Genomic DNA, 16,302 nt, shown 5'->3' with positions numbered 1-16,302 from the left:
CACCCACCTGCCACCCTACCTCCTTACCCACTTATCTCACTCATCCCTACCCCCTTACCCACCTACACATTCCCCCATTCACTCAGGCATTCAAACACTAACACACTGAAAAGCTGTTTAAATGTCCCAGCTTTCCAGTCTGTCATTGAACACTTACTAGAATACAGCGGCTAATGCCGTCAAAAGGAGGCGTGGCTTGTCTTTCCCTGATGATCCAACGCCACAAGGAAACAGTTCCATTGAAGGTGCACTCCACATTTCCGAAGAAGCTGGATTGTAAGTCCCAGGCAGAATGCAGAGCTCTTGTGTGGTGCAGCAAAGTAGGAGTAGAGCAGCAATCCGACGATGATAGCCACTCCTCAGGAGATTCGGGCCTATGACCCTAGGATATTCCCCACCCCAGTAATCAGAACCTCACTGTGAAGCATTCAGAGCTGTGATGAAACAGGATTGCATATATTTTTTTAATTTTATTGCTAAATTACTGCTTTCTCTTGTATTTTCCTCCCTACAGAAAACTCTACAACAACGGCTTCACCAAGGTCCAGGCTTATGCTTTCAATGGAACTAAACTAGACGCTGTGTAGGTATTACATTCATTGGACAACTGTTCGAATGTTTTATAAGCACAATACTGCAAAAGCTGGGGCCTAAAGGCTAAAGAAGGTTTTTAAAATCTGGCGCTTCACAGATGATTCAGTCACAAGTTTATCATTAATAATCTGATTCACATTACCTTCCCTCAACAGACTCCTGTTTGCTGCGCATTTGCAATTTTAAAATACTTACCATTGTTTTTCTTTTCAATTCACCTTCCGCTGTGTCTCAATGGTTGAGTTTCTGGGAAGAGAGTGGATACTTCCAATTATTACAACCTGCCTGGATATTAACAGATTGACATCGATGAATCAAGATGTCTGCGGGTCGGTGAGCAGATGGGTGTTGGTTGAGGAGTTGCGATGTCTCTCCAATCTTCTCATCAACAAGGCTTTGTCATTTAGTGGTCAGAATTTTACGCCAGCAGGATTTTATGATCCCTCGAAGTCAATGAACTTTTGAATGGCTCACTGCATTTTACCCCTGCTCCCACCATGTCGGGGCCACAAAATTCCATCCTGGGCGTGTTTTTGGGGTGGGGTGACGGGGTGAGGGCGGGGGGGGGGGCGGGGTTTAAATTTTGTTTTTTTCATCCTTTTCCTGGCCTCCAAGCTAATGCAAATGAGGTGAAGAGAGGGGAAAGAATGTCACTGTTATTTTAGCACTGAGTGAACAAGGCCCAGTTTTAAAATGGAAGACTTGCATTTTGATAGCACCTTTCACAACCTCAGGACGTCCTAAAGCTGTGGACAGTAAGGGGCTTGTTTGCGAGGGAGCAAATGTTCTGGAATGAACCATCGAGCAAGTCTGTGGCTGTTGATCTGCCGTTAGGACTTGGAACGAGTGGGAGGTAAAAGGGGAAGACATCCTCTCTCTTTTACAAGAAGGGTTGGATAGGTCATTGCCTGAGGAATGAATAGAGCGCGGAAGGAGGCCATTTAGCCCATCATGTCTCTGCCGGCTCTATCCAGTTGATCCCACTTCCTCTGCTCTTTCCCTGTAGCCCTGTATTTTCATTCCCTTTGAATATTTGAATTCTCTCTGTATGTCAATTCTCTTTTGAATGTTAATGTTGAATCTACTTCCACCACCCTATCAGGTAGCGCATTCCAGGCCACAACAATTGGGTAGTATGGCTTTGGCTGGTGACGAGATATAGGGAATTGATTCTCAAAGAGAAGCACCAATAAGCACTGTGTGGGCACACTGGCAAAAATCAGGGGTGATGTTGAAGATGACAATGGGTTCAACCAGAAGAGCATCAAATCTAGTGCAGTAGAACAAAAGGCTCTCTGGGAAGCAGGATTGGATGCAGTGGAGCCCATGTATTACATATTGTTAAAATATAAGTTAACATATTTACAACAGATAATATAGATGTTAATATGGTGTGTCAGCCATGGCTCTGTTGGTAGCACTCTTGTCTGTGAGTCAGACGTTCAAGTGGGTTCAAGTCCCACTCCAGCACTTGTGCACACAAATTGGGCTGGCACTTCAGTCCGGTATTGAGGTGCCATCTTTCAGATGATATGCTAAGCCCAAGTCCTGTCTGCCCTCTGAGGTGGACGTAAAAGATCCAGTGGCACCATTCGGAAGAAGAGCAGAGGAGTTACTCTCAATACTGCGGCCCATATTTAGCTCTGAACCAATAAGACCGTAAAACACATTAATAATATACGAGGGCTATCTGTACCTTTATTATCAAATTCCTTAGATAATTCAACTTCAACACCTCTTTGTCCTTTTGTCTATGACATCTTTTGGTTATCTCTACCTATCACTGGCCCTCTATCCAGCTCTACATGTTCCATGCCCCCTTAAACCAGCTTATATTTCACCTCTTTTCTATTTTTCCTTAGTTCTGTTGAAGAGTCATACGGACTCAAAACGTTAACTGTGTTCCTCTCCGCAGATGCTGTCAGACCTGCTGAGTTTTTCCAGGTATTTTTGTTTTTGTTTTGGATTTCCAGCATCCGCAGTTTTTTGCTTTTACATTAATAATATCGTTGTTTGTGGGAGCTTGCTGTGCGCAATTTGGCTGCTGCATTCCCTACTTCACAGCAGTGACTAGATTTCAAGGGCTATTTCGTGAAGTGCACGATAAAAATGCAAGGAATTCACCAAGGCTCCTTCGACAGCACCTTCCAAACCCACGGCCACTAGCATCTAGAAGGACAAGGGCAGCAGATGCATGGGAACACCACCACCTGGAAGTTCCCCTCCGAGTCACTCACCATCCTGACTTGGAAATATATCGGCCGTTCCTTCACTGTCACTGGGTCAAAATCCTGGAACTCCCTTCCTAACAGCACTGTGGGTGTACCTACACCACATGGACTGCAGTGGTTCAAGAAGGCAACTCACCACCACCTTCTCAAGGGCAACTAGGGATGGGCAATAAATGCTGGCCTAGCCAGCGAAGCCCACATCCTGCGAATGAATAAAAAAATAAGTTTGCTCTTGAGTACAGCAGCCCATGGAAGGCCTCACAAACATGGGATCAAATGGAATCTGGCTGTGCAAATTCTGGTCAATGTTGAGGCAATAGTGATAGATCCAGTGAGGCTAGGAATGTAAAGAAATTCCCGGGAGCTGGCGAAACCTTCATAACAGCGACAGAAAGCAGTGGAAATCTGCTGAATTGAAAAAGGAACGGCTGGGTGAAGGCACAGTTTATTTACCCTGGCACGCGTCCCCATTCAGTTTCCAGCAGCATCCAAGATGCTTAGGACCTGCCTCATGTTCAAACAAACAATCAGCACTTTGAGGCTACAGCCGTGCGGAGCTGAACTTTGAAATCCAATATCCCTGACTTTAATCCTGGGGCTTAGCAAAATCGCATGTGCTGTTCCTTGAAGATCTGCTGTTGGCCTTCCCATTGTGCACAAAACCCACTGGTGACTCACCACCCGCGTGTCCCCTCCCCCGCCAGTGGGGTTTTCACGGGGAGTTCAAGGACGAGGTGCTTTTAATAAAGGGCATGGACAATATACCACAGGCATAAAATCTGTGGCTCCCTCAGATTCACCGTCACCTTATCTGTGGTGAAATGTGTGCTTCTGCTTGACAAACCGTGCAAGAGGGCACCAGGCTGGAAGCAAGACCCTTGCAAAATTGGACCGTCATTAACATATTTTTATTTAAATTCCATAAATTTGCAGAGAGCCGTAACAGGACTTGTGGTGGGAAGGTGGTGCGGGCTTGGGGGGGGTGGTGTTGTGTGAAGGGGACCTAATACATTCCTTCCTGATAAATGCCAATGGCAGCTATGGAGAGGCTGGAGGATCACCAGGGATTAGTCCTCAAACCTTGTCTACAAATTTGAGGGGGTGCGACCCTCAGTTAAATTTTGGGTGGGTGGGGGTTAGGTAGCAGTTCAGGCTGGACAGAGACTAACAGGTCAAGGGTGGGGGGTGGTGGAAGAATGCGATCACCAGGACTGTGGAGTCAGAGGGTAAAAAACAACTCCTCCTCCAAAAGGTGCTCATTTTAGCCGTTTGGAGGCACTTGATTGGGAGAGAGCAGGGGAGGGGATCCGTTCAGAGGCAGGGTTGATCTAGTGGGGTGGAGGAGGCATTTGACCGGCTAGGGCTATTGATCCTGGGGGGTTGGCTGGGGACATGGAGGTGACAGGTTGGTGGGGGCTTGAGGATTACAAGCCTCTGGGAGCTTTCAGAAGCTTTGTTTTGGTGAGAGGAGGAGATTGAGGGCCTGATGGTGGAGGTGGAGGTTTGAGGCCTGGTGGTGGAGTTGGGGGATTGAGGGTCTGGTAGTGGAATTGGGGGATTGAGGGCCTGGTGGTGGAGTTGGGAGATTGAGGGCCTGGTGGTGGAGTTGGGGGATTGAGGGCCTGGTAGTGGAGTTGGGGGATTGAGGGCCTGGTGGTGGAGTTGGGGGTTTGAGAGCCTGGTGGTGGAGTTGGAGGATTGAGGGTCTGGTAGTGGAGTTGGGGGATTGAGGGTCTGGTGGTGGAGTTGGGGGATTGAGGGCCTGGTGGTGGAGTTGGAGGATTGAGGGCCTGGTAGTGGAGTTGGGGGATTGAGGGCCTGGTGGTGGAGTTGGGGGTTTGAGAGCCTGGTGGTGGAGTTGGAGGATTGAGGGTCTGGTAGTGGAGTTGGGGGATTGAGGGTCTGGTGGTGGAGTTGGGGTTTGAGGCCTGGTGATGGAGTTGGGGGATTGAGGGCCTGGTGGTGGAGTTGGGAGATTGAGGGCCTGGTGGTGGAGTTGGGGTTTGAGGCCTGGTGATGAAGTTGGGGGATTGAGGGCCTGGTGGTGGAGTTGGGGGATTGAGGGCCTGGTGGTGGAGTTGGGGTTTGAGGCCTGGTGATGAAGTTGGGGGATTGAGGGCCTGGTGGTGGAGTTGGGGGTTTGAGGGCCTGGTGGTGGAGTTGGAGGATTGAGGGCCTGGTAGTGGAGTTGGGAGATTGAGGGCCTGGTAGTGGAGTTGGGGGATTGAGGGCCTGGTGGTGGAGTTGGGGGATTGAGGGCCTGGTGGTGGAGTTGGGGGATTGAGGCCCTGATGGTGGAATTGGGGGATTGATGATCTGGTGGTGGAGTTGGGGTTTGATGCCTGGTGATGGAGTTGGGTGATTGAGGGCCTGGTGGTGGAGTTGGGGGATTGAGGGCCTGATGGTGGAGTTGGGGGATTGAGGGCCTGGTGGTGGAGCTGGGGGATTGAGGGCCTGGTGGTGGAGTTGGGGGATTGAGGGCCTGATGGTGGAATTGGGGGATTGAGGATCTGGTGGTGGAGTTGGGGATTGAGGGCTTGGTGATGGATTTGGGGGATTGAGGGCCTGGTGGTGGAGTTGGGGGATTGAGGGTCTGGTTGTGGAATTGGGGGATTGAGGGCCTGGTGGTGGAGGATGGAGAGGATCAGGGGCGCAGGGGAAGGTCATGGCAGGTGTGTGGGGGATACCCAATCACACAGGTTTCTCAGGTAGACACATGGATGCAGGAGGTAGGTATGAAGGCAATTCCCTTTTGAATCTACCAAGCCCTTGACTTAATTCGGGAAACCCCAGTCAGCAGCAATAAAGTTGAATGACAAAGAGGCTCACAGCCTCATTATTATATTTAGTGAGTTTAGTTCCAACGCGCCTTCTTGGAAGAAGGTTTTTATTAGATGTGGCCATTGCTGGCAAGGCCAATATTTGTTGCCCATCCCTAATTGCCCTGAATTGAGTGGCTTGCTAGGCCATATCAGAGGGCAGTTAAGAATCAACCACACTGTTGTGTGTCTGGAGTAGTCCAGATTAGATAAGGACAGCAGATTTCCCTTCCTTAAAAGGGCATGAATGAACCAGATGTGTTTTTACGACAATCGATGATATTTGCCATGGTCACCGTTACTGAGACTAGCTTTATACTCCCGACTTATTCATTGAATTTTATTAATTGAATGCTGCCATGGTGGGATTTGAACCCATGTCCCCAAGGCTTTAGCCTCTGAATTACTAGCCTAGTATTCATTACCATTACGTCACCATCTCCCCTTAACGTTAGTCGCTTGCAAACCTTCCAGTCTCAGTTAATGGCGGAAGACGGGAAAGTTGGAGACAGTTTGTGTTGGCAAATAGATGTTTCAGACTTTAACCTCCCACCTGACTCAAGACCCGCCCACCTTTTAGGCTAAAGTCAAGCCCAATTGGATGAATCTTGCTGAATCATGAAACAGTCTCCAATGTATTTTATGACAAATAAATGAAAGTATTTGGAAAACAATATTTAAAGACCCCCCCCCACCCAATGACTCTTCTCCTGGGGGTCGCTGACAGTAGGTTGCTGGAGATGAATGTTCTATTCCAGGAGACTTCAGAACATTCCTGGACAGTCGCAAACCCTAAATATCAAACGCTGAAACTTTTTTTTTACAAACAAGGTTTGAATGTAAAGTGTGTTCACAACAGAGTCTCACGTTTGAACAGTTACAGAATAAAGAGATGCTTGAATCCTGTTGTTTTTTTTAACAGTTACCTGCACAAGAATAAGCTCTTGACATCCTTCAGTGAAGATGTCTTCACAGGAGCCTTGAGTGGACCCACTCTGCTGTAAGTAATTTCCAGTCAGTACTCCCACAAGAACCTATTAAAAGTGACGTTTGAGATTGATTTAGTCTTGGGAAAGTTTCGAGAAGACAAAAGCGGAATGTATAATGTACAAACAAGCATTGCAAATGGCTGACCAAATGGTGCCAGTTTTTGCGCACAGGTTTTCAAATGATTGGTCAGCGTGAGGCATTCGGGAGGAGGGGGTGGTGGGTCCCTCAGGAGAAATCCGGGGGTTCATGGGGTGTTGGAGATCTGCGTTGATTGGTTTGCCAGTATGTTATTTCTGTTCTGAATGTGATCTCCCAACGGAAACGTTTCTGCAATGACTGCCAAGCGAAGCCAGTGCTACCTGACATAGCCTTTCATTGCGACGGGAATTAAAAGTGGGAGAGAGAGGGGTGTAGCAAGAGGAGTTGACTCAATATCATCTATTTTACACCCTGAAAGCAAAGTCAAAACAACCCCACCACACCCCACCCACATCACCCCATCACCCCACCCCCCAACACCCCACCACCCCCAGCTCCCCACCCCCCAACATCCCCCACCCCCATCACCCCATCCCCCAACACCCCACAAACCCCCACACTCCACCCCCCCAACACCCCACCACCCCCCACCACCCCACCACTCCACCCCCCAACACCCCACCAACCCCAGCCCCCCAACATCCCCCACCCCCATCACCCCATCCCCAACACCCCACGCCCCCCACCCCCAACACCGCACCACCCCCCACCATTCCACCCCCCAACACCCCACCACCCCCAGCCCCCCACCCCCAACACTCCACCAACCCCCACCAGCCCCCCAACATCCCCCACCTCCATCACCCCACCCCCAACACTCCACCATCCCCCACCAGCCCCCCACCCCACAACATCCCTACCCCCAACATCCCAACACCCCACCACCCCTAGCCCCTCACCCTCAACATCCTCAACACCCCATCACCCCCCCACCTGCCCTCCACCCCCATCACCCCTCACAACAATCATCTGTGAAACAGGCAAGCTGGTCAATTTCAGCGAGTAACAGTGAATGTTTTTGGTGGGCATTTGAGGCACCGTAGTAGCAGTTGGGGGTGAAAAATTGGGGCATTATCTTGTTACATTGAGTTTCCGCTATGTATTGGAGATGTCCTGGGGTTTCCCTGGAGAAGTGGGGTATTGGTAGGGGGGGGGGAAGGGGCAGTATGGGCAACGTCGTTGTCCACCTGCTTTAGCACTGGTATCTCAGAGGGAGACAGGACTGACAGGATGACTCACTCTCTGGAATTCCCAGCAACTCTGTACACACCACCGACACAGGCAGGGAGATCTTCGGAAAGGTGGCATTGGGATAGACCCCACCAGGTACCCCAGGCTGGTGGGCACCTGCCAATGCTGCGATTTCAACAGCTTCCCTGACTCGCCCTTTCCCAATTCCCAGTCTAGTGGACAGCCCCAGCTGTGCCCCAATTGATGTGAGCATCCCACCTACCTCATGGAAATGTCCCTGATCCAGGAACATGGATTTGGTTGGGGCAGGGGCTGGTATTTACCTAAATTGGCAGGTGGGCAGGGGGGGGTGGGGGGGGGCGCTGGGGTCAGTTCTGCATTGCTATGGTTACAAGGGTTGATAACTCACCCCCTTATCAAATGGTTTGATTTAATCTTGAGAGTGGCCAGTCAATTCAGATGACTTGGAGTTAGGCCTTATAACACAATATTGGTCTCTCCTGCTCACAGTGATGTATCCCAGTCCAGTGTCCACTCCCTTCCCAGCAAAGGGCTGGAACCGCTGAAGGAATTAATGGCAAAGAACACATGGACATTGAAGAAGCTCCCTCCTCTGAAGACTTTCCTTCACCTAATGAGAGCTGACCTCACGTACCCAAGCCACTGCTGTGCTTTTAAGAACTGGAAGAAAAACAAAGGGTGAGTCAGTGCCCCATGAAGAAAGCCAGGACAAATTGGGTGAAGATCTTTCTCTGGGATTCCGGGTACTGAAATCCACCAATGATATTTTATAAAATAAAATTTTTTAGTGCGCCGCTAAGTCAAAGTTTCATAGTGGGGAAGCCTGCTGACCTCAAGAGAGCGAGGGGTGAATGAATGAGATTGAGATTGTTGTTCAGGGGTTAAATGTAGTACCTGACGTGGTACTGAGCCAAGAGAACAACAACTTACCTTTAACACAGTATAACATCCAGGACATTTCACAGGAGCGTTAGCAAACCAAGTTTGACACTGAACCACATAAGGAGATATTAGGTTAGATGAACAGAGGCTTGGTCAAAGAGATAGGTTTTAGGAATGTCTTAAATGAGGAGGGAGAAGTAAAGTGGAGGAGAGATTTGGGGAGGGAATTCCAGAACTTGCAGTGGTTTTCAACCTTTTCTTGGTTAAGGAAGCCTATAATATATTGTGAAATTCTGTGGAACCCGAAAACAAATTATAATACTATTGAATGAATAAATGATTATTTTTCATTAACTGGAAGAACAATATATCTTGAAATGATCTGAAAATTGTACGGAACCCTTTAGGGAAGTTCGGGGAATCCGTGAGTACCGGGGAAACCTGGTTGAGGAACACTGACTTCGGGTGTAGACACGGCCGCCAATAATAGAGTGATTAAAATCGGGTCTACACAAGAGGACAGATGCAGAGGAACGCAGATATCTCGGAGGGTTGTAAGATTGGAGGAGGTTACAGGGATAGAGAGGGCCGAGGCAATGGAGGGATTTGAAAAAAGGGGTGAGAATTTTAAAATCAAGACCCATAGCCTATAGATTTCAGGCAGAAAGGAAGACTGAGGAAAATAAGAGGGAGTTCTGGTTGTCAGTCATTAAGGAAGAGTTACAATAGGGGAAAACATGCTGAGTCCTGAATTCAGCACAGTGATGCTGAAACACTCGTCTTAATTATTTCAATAAATATTGTCCCAATATTTTATGATCTATAATCTGTCTTTTCGGTCTTCAGTTTACCCTACAGGCTTTTAGAGTCAATAATGTGCAACCAAACCACAGGTCATCGCCTCAGGCAGAAACGATCCTTCAGTTTATACAATGGGCCATTTTACCATAACTATGCTGAGGATGACAACGCAGGTCACACCTCTGACCAGGGTTCAAAGCTCAGAGATTTCCATAGCAACTCCCACTATTATGTGTTCTTTGAGGAACAAGGAGATGGAGATATTGGGTTTGGCCAAGAGTTGAAGAACCCTCAAGAGGACCATGTTCAAGCCTTTGACAATCATTATGATTACATGGTGTGCGGAGGCAACGAGGAGATTGTATGCAAACCAGAGCCTGATGAATTCAACCCTTGCGAGGACATTATGGGTTATGACTCTTTGAGAATTATCGTGTGGTTTGTTAATCTGTTGGCCATTTTGGGCAATATTTTTGTGCTCCTGATTCTACTGACTAGTCACTACAAGCTCACTGTCCCTCGTTTCCTGATGTGCAACCTGGCTGTGGCAGACTTCTGCATGGGCATTTACTTACTGCTGATTGCCTCAGTGGACCTCTACACCAGAACCGAGTATTACAATTATGCCATAGACTGGCAGACAGGGCCAGGGTGTAATACTGCTGGATTCTTCACCGTCTTTGCCAGTGAGTTCTCGGTCTACACTCTTACCGTGATCACGCTGGAGCGCTGGTACGCCATCAACTTCGCCATGCGGTTAGACAGGAAGATGCGGCTTCGACATGCCGCCATGGTTATGGTGGGAGGCTGGGTGTTCTGCTTCACCTTGGCACTTCTGCCCATTGCAGGAGTAAGCAGCTACATTAAGGTTAGCATCTGCCTGCCCATGGATACAGAGTCCCGGTTGGCTCAGGGCTACATCGTTTTGGTTCTGTTGGCCAACATCTTGGCGTTCATCATAATCTGTGCCTGCTACGTCAAGATCTACGTCACCGTGAAGAACCCACATTACAAATCCGGCAGCAAAGACACAAAAATTGCCAAAAGGATGGCCGTGTTGATCTTCACTGACTTCACCTGCATGGCCCCCATCTCTTTCTACGCACTGTCTGCCATCTTGAACAAGCCGCTGATAACCGTGACCAACTCCAAGATATTGCTGGTCCTCTTCTACCCGCTCAATTCCTGTGCCAACCCTTTCCTCTACGTCATCTTCACCAAGGCTTTCCGCCGTGATGTCTTCATCTTGCTGAGCAAGGTGGGCCTCTGCCAACGCCGGGCCCAGCTCTACCGGGGGCAGACCATCTCTGTAAAGAACAGCAGCATTTTTTCTGGGAACCGGGGTGGCAGAGGGGCACCACTGAACCTCACCAACACAAATCACTTCTCTTGCGGCCCTCACCGACACTACAGTAACTGCCGGCAAACAGTGGCAATTGCCAGAGGTTGTAAAGTGAGTGAACTGTAACTGTGGACTGGGGGGCAAAGAGGTATTTTTAGACTTGAAGGTTAACTAGTGACCAAAAGTGCTGTAGCAGTTAGCAATGAAAAAAAATGAGAGATATTTGTGTTATTACGAAATGGCTCATTTGTCATAATGTGGTGCTCAGTTCAAAGAGACATTGAAACGGCTCCATTAATGTTAGCTATAGGGAAAGGTGAACAGGGAGGCCTAATTTAAATGAGCTCGAGTGATCCCAATCCAGCTACCACAGCATAACAATGCTTCCGACTGGAATCATGTAGCACAGAAGGAGGCCATTCAGCTCATTAGTGCAACTATCTTTTATTCATTCATGGGATGTAGGTGTCACTGGCAAGGTCAACATTTGCTGCCCATCTCTGATCACCCTTGAGAAGGTGGTGGTGAGCCACTGCAGTCCATGTGGTACAGGTACACGCACGGTGCTGATAGGGAGGGAGTTCCAGGATTTTGACCCAGCGACAGTGAAGGAACGACGATATATTTCCAAGTCAGGATGGTGAGTGACTTGGAGGGGAACTTGCAGGTGGTTGTGTCCCCATGTGCCTGCTGCCCTTGACCTTCTAGGTGGTAGAGATCGTGGGTTTGGAAGGTGCTGTTGAAGGAACTTTGGTGAGTTGCTGCTGTGAATCTTGTAATGTAGACGGTGCACACTGCTGCCAGTGAGGCGGAAGGAACTTGAGATGGAAGGAATGAATGCTTAAGGTGGTGAGTGGGGTACTGATCAAGCAGACTGCCTTGTCCTGGATTGTGTTGAGCTTCCTGAGTGTTGTTCCAGCCGCATTCATCCAGGCAAGTGAAGAGTATTCCATCACATTAGTAATTTTGTTCAGAGAGGCCACTCAACAGCTGGTGTGAGACATGGAAAAAATGTTTCATTAGAGAACAGGACTGAGACGTGTAGCGTCAGCAATGAACCTTTGTACAAAGATGCTCACAGGTTTGTTAGAGCAGTCCCCACCAATTACAACATTCATATAAAATAGGAAGTCACTTACCATAGGATCGTAGAAGCAAAGAAATTCACAACACAGGAGGATATTCAGCCCGTTATATCCGTGCTGACTGAAAAAGAGTTATCCAGCTTAATCCCACCTTCCAGTCCTTGGCCTATAGCCCTGTAGGTTACAGCACTTCAAGTGCACATCTGAGTGTTTTCTTTAATGTGATGGAGGGTTTCTGCCTCTTCCACCCTTTCCGACAGCAAGTTCCAGATCCCCCGCCACCCTCTGGGTCAAAAAAGCTTCACCTCAACACCACATCCCCCCCACCCCCCACCCCCCCCACCCCGGCAACCTTCACCAATCCGTCCACCAATTACATTAAACCTGTGACCACTGGTTACTGACCTCACAGCCTATCCTTCTATCTAGGCCCCTCATAGCTTTATATTGGGTATGCAAGCAAAAGCCATTCCCCATTTATATTACCTCAGTGTAAAAGTTGTCAGTTAGAGCATCTGTATTAACATGATCAGAGACAGGCTGTGCCCACTCACTAGTTCCCACCTCTTTAAGGTGCATTGAATGCAAAAACAAACGTGAGTAATGTTCAATTAACTTCTGTGACCTTGAACCCTTACTAATCCCCTCAAAGTGCTGTGGGATTACAGTCTGTACTGAACACCGACAGCAGTTAAAATAAAGCTAATTGCATTGCACAGAATCTTGACCTACCACATTCTTGCTACATAGCGGGTACTGTAATGGCACTACCACCTCATGCCAGCAGTTGACAACAACATGCCTGCTTTAGTTAGTAGTATCTGTAAGATTGCAATTTAATTCCAATTACCAAAAGAGGATGCAAGGAACTACACTCTACATGGGGTGTGCTTGGTGATAACATCGGAAAACCTTTCATCCCCTAACATTTCACTCTGACAAACAGACAATTGATTTAAGAATCTCCAGTTAAAATGTTCCCATGAAGTGTCAACATTCATTCAGAATCTGCGAGAATAGGATAATGAATATTTGTGAATGATACCATTGAGTACAAGATGAACAGAATTGCAGGTGATTTGATACTTTACAGATTGCATAACTTGTGTATTACTCCTTTCAAGTGAAGCAGCATTTCACTTGCATTTCCCCTAACTTAGTCTACTGCATTCGTTGCTCCCAATGCGGTCTCCTCTACATTGGAGAGACCAAACGCAAACTGGGCGACCGCTTTGCAGAACACCTGCGGTCTGTCCGCAAGAAAGACCCAAACCTCCCTGTCGCTTGCCATTTTAACACTTCACCCTGTTCTCTTGCCCACATGTCTGTCCTTGGCTTGCTGCATTGTTCCAGTGAAGCCCAACGCAAACTGGAGGAACAGCACCTCATCTTCCAACTAGGCACTTTACAGCCTTCCGGGCTGAATATTGAATTCAACAACTTTAGATCTTAAACTCCCCCTCCCCCCATCCCCACCCCGTTTCTCCCCCCTCCCTTTTTTTTCAATAATTTATATAGATTCTTCTTTTCCCACCTATTTCCATTATTTTTAAATCTAAAACTAAAACCTTGTTAGTCTTTCCACCCCACTCCGACTAGAGCTGTACCTTGAGTATCCTGTCTTCCATTCTTAATTAGCACTTTTCTTAGACAAATATCACCACCTTCAACACCTCTTTGATCCTTTTGTCTATGACATCTTTTGATTATCTGCTCCTATCACTGCTTGCTTATCTCCACAATCACCCCACCCTCAACTTCTCTCCCCCCCCACCCCCCCCACCTTAAACCAGCTTATATTTCACATTTCTCCTAACTATGCTTCAGTTCTGCTGAAGGGTCGTGAAGACTCGAAACGTTAACTGATTTCTTCTCCACCGATGCTGCCAGACCTGCTGAGTTTTTCCAGGTAACTCTGTATTTGTTATGTATTACTTTGTTTGATAAAGAATTGAAATACTTATAGATAAAAATATAGATATTAAGCTCTGCCTAATTTATGGACAATTTTATAGCATTGTTTGCATATGGACTACCGGTTGTTTTTGGGGTCTGTGTGTTTTAGTTCTGAACTGGTTTGTTTCTGTGTTAAAGTGAAAAGGTTTGACATCAGAATCTTCTGTTTTAAAGAAGAAACAGAAATATGGAGATCTTTTTATTATTTGTTCTTGGGATGTGAGCATTACTGGCAAGGCCAGCACTTTTTTTTTTCTGTTCATGGGGGCTAGCAAGGCCAGCATTTATTGTCCATCCCTAATTGCCCTAGTTCAGACAGCATTTAAGGGTCAACCACATTGCTATGGGTCTAGAGTCACATGTAGGCCAGATAAGGACGGCAGGTTTCCTTCCCTAAAGGCGTTAGTGAACCAGATGGGTTTTTACGACAATCAGCAATGGCTTTGTGGTCATCATCAGACTTTTAAATCCAGATTTTTATTGAATTCAAATATCGCCACCTGCTGTGGTGGGATTCAAACCCAGGTCCCCGGAGCATTACCCTAAGTCTCCGGAATACTAGTCCAGTGACAATACCACTATACCATTGCCTCTCCTCCAAGTGCCATTGAGAAGGTGGTGGTGAGCCGCTTTCTTGAACCGTTGCAGTTCATGTGGTGCAGTACAGTGCTATGAAGGAGAGAGTTCCAGGGTGTTGACCCAGTGACAGCAAAGGAACAGTGACATATCAGGTTGATGTGTGACTTGGAGGTGGCGGTATTTCCATGCATCTGCTGCCCTTGTCCTTCTAGGTAGTAGAGGTCATGGGTTTGGAAGGTGCTGTTGAAGGAGTCTTGGTGAGTTGCTGCAGTGCATCTTGTAGATGGGACACACTGCTGACACTGTGCGTCGGTGGTAAAGGGAGTGAATATTTAAGGTGGTGCATGGATGTCCAGCAAGCGGGCTGCTTTGCCTGGATGGTGTCGAGCTTCTTGAGTGTTGTTGGAACTGCACTCATTCAGGCAAGTGGAGAGTATTCCATCACACACCTGACTTGTGCCTTGTAGAAGGTGGACAGGCTTTGTGGAGTGAGGAGGTGAGTTATTTGCTGCAGGATTCCTAGCCTCTGACCTGATCTTGTAGCCACAGTATTTACATACTGGTCCATTTAAGTTTCTCGTCAACGGTAACCCCAGGATGTTGATAGTGGAGAATTTATCCAATTATTTATGTAGCTCCCTTCATAAAGTTTTTTTTTGCCCCTTGAATTTGCTACCAGAAGCTGTTGGCTGAGTCATCACTTTGTAGTAATCCAGTTTGGGAAAACAAATAGTTCATTAATGTGTTTAGCCCCAAAATGTGGGGTCAATTGGAATAACCAGCAGCAAGCTTTCATGGGTTAAATAAAAATAATTCTTTATTCACGTATTCACCCTGAAAGTCTAATGCTACATCATTCACTCACACACACACACACACACACACACACAAGGAAAGTACAGTTAAGAAGAATAGTGCACTTTTACCAATTGTAAGCAAAGGAACAGTTTGTAATTCACATGTTTGGCTCATTTTAGGAAGGAAGCATATGTTGAAGAAGGCATTTTCGCTCCTGCAGTGTAGCCTAGGTGGGTTCAAATAGCCAGAGTCAGGATTATTGCAGGATTCCCTTGAAGAGATGGATTGTTCAGCCGGTCACAAAGTTAGTTATCTTACCAGGAGGTGACGTTTCTGTACTGGTGGACTTGAGAAGAAACAGGCTGGGAGACTTTTAAGATGTTGCAGTCTCCAGGCTTTTAACAGGCGTAGCTGTTACTCCCCGGTCTGCTGCTGTCTCTGCAGTTGTTGTTCACAGGCTGCCTTTTAGAATGAATTGGGCAATCCAAAATATGGCTGCCTCACCATGTGGCTGCCCACAGCACCATTCCAAATATGGTGGCTGACCTTACTTTGAATAGCCACAACTGACTATTGTTTTCTTCAGCCCACCCCAGGGGTCTTGAGATCATTACTGTTGTTATTTCTGATAAGACCCATTCAAGTCAGGATTATAGTTCTGGATGGTCTCGGGATATGGGTGTTGACACTTCTTCCTCTGAAATGGGTCCCATTGTCTTTCCAAGTCAGTGTGGTACTTTAAATCCATGAATCAAGTCAGGTGACCCTCGGCAGCCATCTTAACATCCTCTCAGTGTCCGTTCCTCTAAAAAGTTCCAGAAAATTCCAAACCAGTTACAGTTTGTGTTTTTAAGGTTATGGATAGGACGCGCCTCTACCGGGCATGAGTTGGGGCTTTTTTTTAAATCGGCCAATATTTTTCTCCTGCTGAATGTCAGTCCGAATGGGTCGACAGTTCCCAGGATTGTATGTCC

At 47.4% G+C, this 16,302-nt stretch overlaps 1 protein-coding gene across 1 annotated transcript in view; it reads left to right on the top strand.

Annotated features, from left to right (window-relative positions):
- Window positions 1-11,036, top strand: part of tshr (thyroid stimulating hormone receptor) — a 59,201-nt gene extending 48,165 nt beyond the window's left edge. Inside the window, exons 7-10 of the mRNA XM_078563396.1 lie at window positions 515-583; window positions 6,567-6,644; window positions 8,375-8,563; window positions 9,626-11,036. Coding sequence (XP_078419522.1) covers window positions 515-583; window positions 6,567-6,644; window positions 8,375-8,563; window positions 9,626-11,036 — 1,747 coding nt within the window. The remainder of the gene's footprint in view (window positions 1-514; window positions 584-6,566; window positions 6,645-8,374; window positions 8,564-9,625) is intronic.
- The last annotated feature ends 5,266 nt before the right edge of the window (window positions 11,037-16,302 follow it).

Source organism: Cetorhinus maximus, chromosome 18 (assembly GCF_964194155.1).
Source record: "Cetorhinus maximus chromosome 18, sCetMax3.hap1.1, whole genome shotgun sequence".
Taxonomy (NCBI): Eukaryota; Metazoa; Chordata; class Chondrichthyes; order Lamniformes; family Cetorhinidae; genus Cetorhinus; species Cetorhinus maximus.
The sequence above is the reverse complement of the archived record's forward strand: the minus strand, read 5'-3'. Positions and strand labels throughout refer to the sequence as shown.